Raw genomic sequence first — 12503 nt, forward strand, 5'->3', positions numbered from 1 at the left:
GTAGAGACAGGTGATAAAGGGGCAAGTTATGTAGAGGAACCGGAGACAAGCAGCTACACATATACACAAGTAGCATTATATCAATATAATAGGGAGTGGTAAAAGTGTGAGCCGTACAGGAGACAAGTGGTGAGTTAAGCAAAGGTACCAATTCTCCTTGAACGAAAGAAACATTATATCAAGAGGGGTATTGGACTGTGTTCAGGACTAAAGTACACTACTGGCTGGTCAATAACTCTTAGCCACTGCACTGCGCAAAGTGCCTTTAGGGTCTCCGAGAGTTGTGCTATTTTTTAATTAAGCTATATTTTAATGTTTTTTAATGTTTTCATTACTCTTTGTGTTTTGAAATCGAAATAATTGAGTTTGAAAACATTTTGACATTAACTTTACTTGAACATTTATAAAAACAACAAAAATATGTCCTTGACAATTGCACTAAAAAGTTTTTGACGAAACCAGGTGTGCAGTGCAGTGGTTATTAAGCCTCCCGCGGTTGACAGGCCATAAACTCAACACCAAACTACCTGTTTCAAAAGGCTTTTTACTGTTGCATATTCGCGCCATAAACGAGTCCATAGGTAAACCAAAGTTAAAAACTATAAATAAATATTTTATTTCTTGGTGAATAAGTTATAAAAATAAAGTTTGATGTTAAATAAGCAATAGTCCATAAATGTATGCAAGAAACATGTGTTGTATTATAATAAGTATTAAGAAAAATTTGAAACCACACTGACTACATCTTTTCATTGATAGTGAAAAACGAAAGAATATAATTCATTATTTAAAAATATAACATATATAATAGAATATATAGAGTATATAGAATAGATTTAAGCACTGGTGTTCAGTATGTTCATCTTGACGTCAATAGCTTGCAAGTCAGCAGTAGCAAGTGTTTTATCTTCAATCTAGACAGGTGTCAGAATAGCACATCTGGTCATCTATAGCCACACACCTGTATGGGAGACATGTTCCCATATATTAACACCTGTTATCCTCATTACCGAAATCAATTTTCAAGCAAATTAATAACCGTTTAATTTTATTTGAAGACCAAAGGCTAATAGGCACGTGTTTACAGATTATGAAATGAACTCATTTTGCGCCAAGTTGCGACCGTCAGTGCTGGTAAATTACATGAATATAATTTAATATAAATTATACAATTACGAATGGAATGAGTCTTATAAAAATTTCCACTTAGATCAGTAGAGACAAATTATACTTTTCTGCACCTTGACAGTGTCTTACCTGTGAAACTGTTGGGAAATCTTTACTTTATGAAGCAAATTGCGAAGGGAGGACACTGCTTATTTACAGTCGCTGAGGAAGAGACGAAGGGTTACTCCAATATCATCACATATGTATCTCGCAAACGGTAAGTGTGAATTATCAGTATTACCAAAATACACTGGCCCATATGAGGCAGCTCTTATTTACATCCACCCAAACTCACACATAAATATATCTATCCCTGTGCTTCAATGAATCAAGGGATCCAAAGCCTATTAGGTCACTCTGTAATTTGTTCCATAAATCGACAATTGTGCTACCTAAATCAATACAGTTGTTCCATAAATCAACACAGTTTCATAAATCTATATATTCGATGTTTGATACATTTACATCCACCCAAACTCACACATAAATATATCTATCCCTGTGCTTCAATGAATTAAGGGAGCCAAAGCCTATTAGGTCACTCTGTAATTTGTTCCATAAATCGACAATTGTGCTACCTAAATTAATACAGTTGTTCCATAAATCAACACAGTTTCATAAATCTATAAATTCGATGTTTGAGACATCTAATACTCACGTTGAGATGTTGTTGTCACAGGATAGAATGGATAGATTTGTGGATCACAGCAGAAGAGTGCGCCTTGGTTAGGTCCTGCAGGAATGGGGCAAAAGTAGCTGCAACTCTGAGGCACTGGACGCCGGTCATGATAGTGTCGGTAACGATTATCATAGCGACGACCTGCCACTGCGGCCACCAATAGAGCCACTATCAACAAACGCAACTGCTGCAACATGTCAGGTCAAATTAAACACAATTCGGAAGACGAACTCGACACAGTCTGCAATATGTGACGAGGGTTAGTCAGACATTGCACAGGCGTCGTCTGACTGACAAAATCATTTTCTTATTGTAAACTTAACAATATGCCTTCAGCCGAACAAGTCTATGTGGGTGGGGACGAGGACAGGTTGACGAGTTTAGCAGTTACCAGGGAGGATGTTCTTAAACAAATAGTAAAACTCAAACCAAACAAATCCCCAGGGCCGGATGAAGTGTTTGCTAGGGTGCTTAAAGAATGCAAAGAGGAGCTTTGTGACCCACTGTCAACCATATTTAATAAATTAATAGAGTCAGGCAGAGTGCCAGAGTTTTGGAAAGTTGCTAATGTGATACCAGTTTTTAAGAAAGGAGATAGATCACTTGCGTCTAACTATCGACCAATTAGCCTAACGTCTATTGTGGGAAAGTTACTCGAATCTATAATAGCAAATAAAATTCGACTTCATCTTGAAAAACATAAATTAATAATTGAGTCGCAACATGGTTTTATAAATGGCCGTTCATGTTTAACAAATTTGTTATCTTTTTATTCTAGCATTGTTGAGGCAGTTGATAGTGGTAAGGATTGCGATGTTGTATACCTTGACTTTAGCAAAGCTTTTGATACAGTGCCACATGAAAGACTGATTAAAAAAATAGAGTCTCATGGTATTGGGGGTGCTATATTAAGCTGGATTAGGGCATGGCTATACCAAAGGAAACAGAGAGTTAGTATAAATGGAATCAAGTCAGAGTGGGAAAATGTTGTAAGTGGAGTGCCTCAAGGCTCTGTCCTGGGACCTCTGTTGTTTATAATATATATAAATGATTTAGATTCAGGTTTGAGTAGCAACATTTGCAAATTTGCCGATGATACGAAAATCGGTAGGGAAATTAATTCGGAGGAGGACTCACTATCACTTCAAGTTGATCTAGATAGGGTTTTGAAATGGTCAAAGGATTGGCAGATGCAGTTTAATGCTGATAAATGTAAAGTTCTGAGGTTAGGTAATGATGATAGAGTTACAAGATACGAGCTAGATGGTGTTGTGATTGCGAAGTCGGATTGCGAAAGGGATCTGGGAGTTATGATTAGTAAGAATTTAAAACAAAAGGATCAATGCATAAATGTTCGTAATAAGGCAAATCGGACACTTGGATTTATTAATCGCAGCGTTAGTAACAAGACACCTGGTGTGGTTCTCAAGCTATATCTTGCTCTAGTTAGGCCCCATTTAGATTATGCAGTTCAGTTTTGGTCGCCATATTATAGAATGGATATAAATTCACTTGAACGTGTCCAGCGTAGGATGACTAAGTTAATTCCCCAAATTAGAAATCTTTCATATGAAGAAAGATTAACAAAGCTTAAGTTGCATTCACTGGAAAGGCGAAGAGTTAGGGGTGACATGATAGAGGTTTACAAGTGGATGAATGGACATAACCGGGGGGATATTAATAGGGTATTAAAAGTATCAACACAGGACAGAACACGAAACAATGGATATAAATTGGATAAGTTTAGATTTAGGAAAGACTTGGGTAAATACTGGTTCAGTAACAGGGTTGTTGATTTGTGGAACCAATTGCCGCGTAACATTGTGGAGGTGGGGTCCCTCGATTGTTTCAAGCACGGGTTGGACAAGTATATGAGTGGGATTGGGTGGTTATAGAATAGGAGCTGCCTCGTATGGGCCAATAGGCCTTCTGCAGTTACCTTTGTTCTTATGTTCTTATGTTCTTAAATACTGTTCGTAGCCTCAGATTAAGCTTGCCAAGGTTAAGTTAGCCTAGGGAAATTTTAATCCAACAAATTCGACTGGCGAATCGTCTAGTGTATAAGCTAATCTGAATCCTAAGTAACATGCATCATTAGTTTGTTAGCTCAACGTCCAGCCCGTCCTCCTAAGAACAAATCCACAAGAGCCGTGACAAGGATTCGAACCTACGTCCGGGAGCATCCCAGACGCTGCCTTAATCGAGCCAGCCCGACCTCCTAAGGTTTCCCAACGTCAAGAAACGATCGTACTAAAGTACCCTTATCCTAACCTACCAGATGACCCAAAGCAGAAAACATAACAGTATATCAATATTTGTATATCAATCAGTTTCTACCATTTTCTAATACGACAATTTTTGCCCTTAAGTAGAGTATACGTTAAAATGCGATGTTCTATTAGGACACACTGCAACATCATATATATATATATATATATATATATATATATATATTCCCATAATAGGATATTTTTTATATTTATGTGGCCATATTATTAATGTAAGTGATAGAAGCGTGATTACAATCCTGTAACCAACAAGGACAACAAATAAGGTCTTCACTAACCATGATTAACCGAGCTTTGAAAGAGTGAGGAGCAGGTTAGCTGATGAGCACCTCAGGTGAGTGATGCTGTAAGCTGATGAGATCTTAAGATGAGTGATGCTCTCGGCATTGCTTCATCCTATATATATCTGGCCAGACCTCCCATTTGCCCTTCACTGACGTTAAAGTGACTAATTGGTCATGTGCAAGGTTCGGTGTTTTGAAAAAAAAAATTTCAGTCTCGCATGACAGATTTTAAACAGCTTAATAAGTTTGGGTACAAACATAATGAAACTAGGGCCCGTAAAATCGTATATGTATCTCTTTCCAATATGTAAAAACAAAATATGTATAATTTAAGCTGGACTAGGATGTTACATTAGTTTTAGTTGCGTTAAGTTTCCTTTAGATAAGCTTGTTTTTCAACAATTTAAAACCTATGTGTAAAGTGACAAGTATATTAAATTGACTAATTGCTTCCACTCATACCTGTATCCTAAACTTAAATCTGTTCCGTATTTATCGTCTCTTATTTATGCCATTATATATAGACCTGATGACGTTTTAACAATACTAACGCTCTATAGTTGTAAACTCGGCTTTTAACCCTTGAATTTTAGGTCTCGTGGCATCACACTTTTTACAAAGTTGTGAAAATATTTTCAGACCCGTTGGCATGAGGTACCTGGAGCGTTGCAATTACTTTGTTCACTCTCGTGTTCTTGAAGACATCCTCATACCACTGCTGCCTTATTCACTCTTGTGTTCGTGATGATAACCTCATAATGCACCCAGAGTCTGTCAATGCAGACTACTTGTCACATGCCTCTGTATGACTAACCATCCTGTGTGATGGGGATTTTTAGCAACACGTAGCTAATTTTCTTTTATACAGATGTATCTGTTTGGTATTGTCCTTTACATCCACTGCTAACATTTATCACGAAATAAAATGTTACCCGAAATTGTGCAAATCCAAGGTAGCCCAAGGAAAACTTTTGTAGTATTGTGTAGTTTTTAATATTTAGTTTTTTCAGTTTTGACAAAAAACTAATGGCCCGAGTTAGGATTTGTATGACTACAAGCAAGGGATATGTTCATCAAGAGGTGTACCCAGCTTCTGTATATATACAAAGTACGTTAATCCTGGAGCTTGTACAATAAATAAGTGCACTTCCCAGTTGATAAGAAAAAAAAGGCATTGTGGAGGCCTTAACCCTCTTCAGAGGCTGGTAGGTCTTTCGCCCTTCAAACCAAAAGGCTCACAGAGGTAGACAGTCTTCCATGGTCAGTCTTGGTACTCATAGCCACGATTTATATTCAAATCATGTTACTGTAGATTTCTTCTCACGTTTTTATGAATGTGGCCAAAACGAAACTACCAACCCTAGTGACCATTATGCTTCTGAAGAAAACATTTTGCACATAAATAAATACCTGTATAACTATTCTCACTTATGTATTAAATATATAAAAATAAGTTATTAAAAGAGTTGGGTGAATGTGCACCTACAACGGGTGGCTGCAGCGATAAGCATTAAAAGAAACCAAAGGTGTCAATAATTACCATCAAGGTCTCCCTTGAGATGTCGAGCGACCAATCATACTTAACAACCTTAAGGTTAATAACAGCCTCTTTAGGCTGTTAACATCCCAAATTGTCTGGTGGCCACAAGTCGTAAGGACACGTCTGTTCTTGCTATGTTTTCAGATATATTTTGATGGAGAGATTTGTGACTTTACCTATTGCATGAACTTCTGATATTTACCTCTACTTTAAACTTAGGTCTATGGAAACCTACTTTAAGAAAACCCTTCATAAGAAAGATGTAATTTAGTAGAAACAGAGGTATTTACATATTAATTTGTTCAGTGTATAGTAATTTGTTATTAATTAATTAATTAATATGATAATTCAGACTCTCACCAGAGGCACATAAGCCATCTTCCATGTTGTTGTGTGCTGTTACGTTAAAAAATATGTGTCATGCTTTGTCATTTGCATTTTTATACATCAAGAATGTTTACTTATGTAATATTCAGGTAAAGTTTTTTTTGTGAAGAAATTTGCTGCTTATTATGACTATTTTCCATTCATAATAAACATGTAAACCCAATTATAATGTTATGGATCCATGACTATTTTTTATTAATGTAATCTAAAATTGTAAATCATTTAAAAAGAACAATAAGCAACATTTAGGGGTTTAAAGTTCATGCTTTGTGATAATATGAAACACCTTACATATTCAGTTGTATAATTCTCAGTAATGTAGTATTGCCTTGTAAAATTTATGTATATAGGATTTATATGGTATTTTATTGAAAGATTGACTGTATCTGGACACCAGAAAAACACACTAAGCACTGTACCATAATAGCAGGAAGGTATTTTAACAAACTTAGATATTTTAGAAGACATTGGGCACTTAGATTGCCTTCCTAGAAAAAGAATTAAATGGCTCATATCATTTAACGTCGGGCTTAAAGCCCTGCAAAGCCCAGAGGATTAAAGCCACCATAATTTCCAGACCAACCAACATTATATGGCGCTGAAACTTAAAGACAGATTAAACTACATGAAGAAGTGGGTACAGTCCTATATGCCTTGTTGTGGTATAAAGACAATTCCCATTAAATTCTCTGATAAACTAGCCAGTATAGAATCCAGCTTCACAGCCTCTTTTGTTATAGACATTTGTAGTTATGAAGTTAATTTCCCCCCAGCCTTGTCTAGGGCAATTTAGTATCAAATGGGCGATCAACTTCCATAGTTTATTTACTCCTGTTTTTTTTTGTAGCAGTACAAAACTTCATCAGTAACTTCGAATGTTTTTCTGGTCTGCAGGAATAAAAAATTATGTAATTCGGTACATTTCTTTCGAGCCAATGTAGAATAGGGTTTGGATAAGCAGTTTGACAAATGTTTCTGCGAGGACAAGTCAGACTAAACGCAACAAAAAAAAACTTTAAAGCTTTATTAGTTCGGGTTATTACAAGATAAGAAGACATAGCAAATGTAGAAGAAACTAATGGGCAGGTTGGCAGGTGTGGTAGTCTAAACAGGTGTCGAAGCAGCACTTTTGCGTTAGCAAACAGTGTCCGTCATGTGGGCAGACCTGTGTTAGGAGTGGAAATAGTGTTTAGCTCAAGTTATTTCCATTTGTTGGAGGATATTGTTTTATTAACCAAATTATAAAAAGTATAAACCAATGTTATATGATCATTAAAAAAAGCAAACCAATTTTACTGACAGGAGGGTTAAGTCGAAGGTTTGGCGTGCATGCTTTAAATAGGGGAGGGCACAACCCACGATGTACTGTAGGGGGAAAAATGAAGTTAATAAATTAAACTAATCTGGTGTATCTAAATCCTTGCGCAAGTAAAGATACTTGCCAATCTCTCTTACTACAGGCAGTTGTGATGGGCCGCAACAGTAAGACTGCCCCGAGTGAGGTCCTATAGGTTTTATGCAGCGTCGTAGGCAGACTTGACGCTTCTTGCGAGATTCCACTAGCTCCTCCTCCAGCAACTCTTCGTGCTCCAGCAGCGGGTCGCTAGCTTCCTCGTGCTCCAGCAGCGGGTCGCTAGCGTCCTCGTGCTCCAGCAGCGGGTCGCTAGAAACTCCTCGAGCTCCAGCAGCGGGTCGCTAGCAACTCCTCGAGCTCCAGCAGCGGGTCGCTAGCAACTCCTCGTGCTCCAGCAGCGGGTCGCTAGAAACTCCTCGTGCTCCAGCAGCAGGTCGCTAGCAACTCCTCGTGCTCCAGCAGCGGGTCGCTAGTCACCGCGATCACCATCACAATCATGATAATTCCAACCTGTTCCAATACCCCACCAAACACTGAATCAGATTAAAGCTACCCATAATTAGTGTGTAATTTCATTAAGACCACAAAATAACTTTAAAACGCCAAATTTCATTTAGATTTAGATCATGACTGAATAAGACGAGAAGGCGAGCTACCAAGATCCACACCACATTCATATTACAGTGTTCACGCCTCACCACACCCTTATATACCTGACAAAGACCCGCTCACTGGCCCATATACCCGGAAGGAAGGGGGGTGTTAAACGACCCTTCAACCCGTACTGTTAAAACATTTTTGTATGATATAAAGCTCACTTCGCATGTATGTAAATACGAAATGTGTATGTGTACGAAAGCTACATTTTAACTCGTGTCAAGAGCAAAAACAATCAGAGTAAAACATAGGTGCAACCCGTCCTCAGACCAAGTCCATTCTATCCAGCGGTCGACCCCAAAGACACATTTATCAATTTCAACATTTTGTTAATTCAAAACAGAACTTTTCTCAAATATAAATTAATATTATTATATATTATCATATTGTGCATATTTAGACAGTGGTTAGGTTAAGTTAGGTGTTCAGATTCTGTTGGGGATTATTTTTATTTGTAGTACCCAAAACATAGGTCTATGTGAAGCATTTCAACCCATCCTCGACTCAAGTCCAATGCATCCAGCGGTCGACCCCACAGGCGCATTCATAAATTTTTACATGCTGTTCATTCAAAACGGAAATTTTCTCAAATATAAGTTAATACTATAATATATTAGCATATTATGCATATATAGGCATAGGTTAGGTTATGTGTTTAGGTTTTGATGGCGATTATTTGTATTGGTAGTACGTGGGAGAAGCATTTATAGCGTTGTGGTTCTAACAAAATTTATCAGTGAAGCACTGAATGTCTGAGCTAGCCTGATCGAACGATTTTGTAAAACACCTTAAAACCAAATTATTTAATTTATTAAGTGCATTCTTAATACAAATATGTGCAACCCCGAACCCGGAATTGACAAATAATAAGGCAAATTACTAATATTTAGGAATATGTTCCGTTATGGTATATTGTTGTCAGGATCGAGCGGCTGCTATAGGCTTCAAGAGTTATTAAGGAAAGCCTCGCCCTTATTAAGGACGAGGCTTTCCTCGTTGTCACCCATTCAGTGCTGGCCTTAACCGGACTTACCCATGGCGGCCACATATTCACTGCTCTGAGTAGCTCTGAGTAATTACACAAGTGTTGTGATTCTCAGGGTACATTATATATGCAAATAATAAATAGTACGGTGATGAACTTGCAGCCTATTGAGACAGGGATCTCAATGGCCTACAAACTCAATTGAGATTGAGACCTTTAATCTTAAATATTTAAGCAAGTAATTTTCCAATCACATGTTCACATCTATGGACTGCTTGCAGCTGAGCAACAGTCTTGCTCTCGTCTTGAAGTTAATAGACCTTACTGGGTAGGTTTGCAGGTGTGTATATCAAGGCAGGTGTCAAAGCAACACTTCTGGTTACGGGGACAGTGTCCGTCATGTGGACACACCTGAAAGAATACAATGATAAATTTAGTCACTCGTCCAATAGCAGTTGCCAGTGCATTATCATACCTAAATTTATTATAACCTAAATTACAAAGTAGCATATGGAATGACTTTCATTAAAAATGATCTTATGTCTCAAATACCTGGACATATGCTTAAAAAACTTGAAGGTGAACGCTGCCTTACCTGTGGAATCGGAATATTACGAGAAATATCCCGAGCAAAAAAAGTCGGAGCCCTCGTGCAGATAGACAAGGCAGAAGGACATTTACCAGCATGAACTGTGAACGAGAAGAGTAGTTTGCTTCACTGTTACCTCTTACAACTCCTTACACACAGATGTTGCATAATAGTTCAATTTTAAATAAATAAATATTTCTTTACTTGTCTCTCGAGGGTTGGAGCCGACGCTAGGGTCTAGACTCAACCAAGTTTGTAAGGTAACCTAGTGGGGGCAGGGGACTGTCACAGGTTGGCGTCCATGTCGATGTGTGTGTATTTACTATTTGTGTTTGCAGAATTAAGTTATTAGCTCTTGTACTCCGCCTTTCTAACCAATGTATGTTTCCTCTATTATGTCTACTATATATATTTTTCTCTAACATATCCACACACATCTCCAGGAATCAGTCCGTAGCAGCTGTCTAACTCCCAGGTACCTATTTACTGCTAGGTGAACAAGGGCATCAGAGTGAAAGAAACTCTGCCCATTTGTTTCTGTCTCGGCCAGGAATCGAACCCGGGCCCTTAGGAACGTGTGTGTGTGCGTGTGTTAAATGTTAAAAATACTCACTCTCTTCCTTTAGTACAGGAAGTCCTGGTGGGCCGCAGCAGTATGCTGCGTTCGCATTAGGTCCTGCAGGCTTTATGCAATAATAGTTACAACCATCTAGATCTGGTTGTGGTGTTGATGGTGGAAATGGTGGTGGTGGAAATGGTTGTGGTGGAAATGGAAACGGAAATGGTGGCCGGCGCCGCCGTTGGTCGAACTGACCGACAACTGTTGCCACCAGTAAGGTCACAACCACAAATCGCAGCTGGAAAAAAACAGGTGAGGTCAGAAGTGATTATAAACTGTAAATGACACGGTGAACGAACCTTTAACACCTGTACTTGTGCCCCACGATACTGATATCTGTAGAAAACTTAACATAGTGATATGTGCTTGAGCTATGAGATTTGATAAGGCTTGTTGCATCTTGGGGAAGGTCAGAAATTGACCTAGAGTGACTACGCTGAGCCTAAGTACACAAATTTCTTATCCCTGACAACGGGAATTATATAAAAATGCTAAAGAATTTGTGTTTTGTCTTCGTTTACAGGGACTACTCTATATATTAGGCCCATGTTGAGTATGATTAGGCATGTACTGATTTATCATTTGGCTTACACAAATAAAGTTTGCACTGACCATACTTAGACCAGGAGAGAGAGAGAGAGAGGCAGATAGCCTGACGAAGCTGTTATGATATTATGGCTCTGAGCGCCTCTCCCGTCTCATATATACCTGACACGAACCACACATTAACCTTCCACAGTTGTAAGTGATCAATTGTTTGTTGCATGCTCTGCAACCCTCTTCTGGTTTTCTGTGACCATAAACATCCAAAGACTATTTATGCATTGTTTTCTCTGTATGTCGTGTTTCTGTATTGAACGTCAAAACTATGTTTATATATTATTGTGTATTGTTTTGTTTGGCTGCACCATTGTGTGTGCATTCATTAATAACTCCATCCTGTATATATGATCACGTGGTTTCCATGATCGCCACTGAAATGCATATTTAGTGGTGTATTATGGGCTTAATAGTGGCTTTAGGCATTGTATGTACTAGTTCTATCTATAAAGCCATTAATGTTTTGTACTCACCTTGTATGTATGTACTTTACCTGAATAAACATTTGATTTGATTTGATTCTGTAATGGACATATCTTACCTAATAATTTTCCACTATTTCATGTATTAAATGTTTGTTCTTTTATATAAATATAATAATAATGATAATTATTATTATTTATAATAATAATAATTACAATAATATTATTTTTATATTAATAATAATAATAATTATTCTACAATCAATATTTTCCCCAACACTTGTGTCCTAATTATTCTACAATCAATATTTTCCCCAACACTTGTGTCCTGAATTTCAAGCTCCATGTATTTTCTCGAGCAAGAAGTGAGCAAAGAACAATAAACATTAACAGAAAATAACCTTGGTGATTAGACTGAAACATTTATGATAACAAACTCTAACTTGATGACTCGGACGGTCAGTGATCCCAATATTTGATGAGGCGTGAGGCCGAGGGCGTCTTCAGTCCGCCGTGAGCATCCATTACAAGGCTCATTGTTTCTATTACAGGCATCCATCATGGGTGTTTTAAAACGCATCGAATGAGCCCCAATTTACAAATAGTGGTTAAGTACATTTTCCGATATATATATCGGTCCGATCTGCCCGAAACGCTTTGCGTAATAGTGGCTTTAGGCATTGTATGTACTAGCTCTATCTATAAATTCATCAATATTTGTATCACTCCTTGTATGTATGTATGTACTTTACCTGAATAAACATTTGAATTTTGAATTTGAATATGGAGAAATATGTGTGTAAATCACGAAAATTAACACGTGATGAAAAATGTGACAGTGTCAAACCACGGAGGAAGAATTGAAACAGGAATTTTATTAAGTACTTTCGTATTTTAATAATACATCTTCAGAAGGATGGAGACATATTTCC

The 12503-nt window shown here is 37.6% G+C and overlaps 1 protein-coding gene and 2 long non-coding RNA genes across 3 annotated transcripts; 1 reads left to right on the forward strand and 2 right to left on the reverse strand.

The window, feature by feature from the left end:
• Window positions 1–692: 692 nt before the first annotated feature.
• Window positions 693–1966, reverse strand: LOC138353687 (uncharacterized). The gene is made up of 3 exons (XR_011223265.1): window positions 1826–1966; window positions 1258–1329; window positions 693–961 (listed from the first exon to the last, which is right to left on the reverse strand). It is a non-coding gene; the product is annotated as an uncharacterized lncRNA (long non-coding RNA).
• LOC138353688 (uncharacterized) lies at window positions 1251–7931 on the forward strand. Its single transcript, XR_011223266.1, has 3 exons — window positions 1251–1384; window positions 1847–2105; window positions 7806–7931. It is a non-coding gene; the product is annotated as an uncharacterized lncRNA (long non-coding RNA).
• Window positions 7932–8086: 155 nt separating this feature from the next.
• On the reverse strand, window positions 8087–11641 carry LOC123768290 (uncharacterized). The gene is made up of 5 exons (XM_069306991.1): window positions 11162–11641; window positions 10544–10787; window positions 9937–10031; window positions 9667–9752; window positions 8087–8209 (listed from the first exon to the last, which is right to left on the reverse strand). The coding sequence occupies exons 1-5, from the start codon at window positions 11162–11164 to the stop codon at window positions 8194–8196; spliced, it is 444 nt and encodes a 147-aa protein (XP_069163092.1). The 5' UTR covers window positions 11165–11641; the 3' UTR covers window positions 8087–8193.
• Window positions 11642–12503: the final 862 nt, after the last annotated feature.

The sequence above is a fragment of the Procambarus clarkii genome, chromosome 59 (genome assembly GCF_040958095.1).
Source record: "Procambarus clarkii isolate CNS0578487 chromosome 59, FALCON_Pclarkii_2.0, whole genome shotgun sequence".
In the NCBI taxonomy this organism is placed as follows: Eukaryota; Metazoa; Arthropoda; class Malacostraca; order Decapoda; family Cambaridae; genus Procambarus; species Procambarus clarkii.

Coding starts and splice junctions, on each gene's coding strand:
- LOC123768290 (XM_069306991.1), bottom strand. Junction 10,032..10,543: donor TCCTGTACTAAAGGAAGAGA/GTGAGTATTTTT, acceptor TCTCGTTCACAG/TTCATGCTGGTAAATGTCCT. Junction 9,753..9,936: donor GTAATATTCCGATTCCACAG/GTAAGGCAGCGT, acceptor GTATTCTTTCAG/GTGTGTCCACATGACGGACA.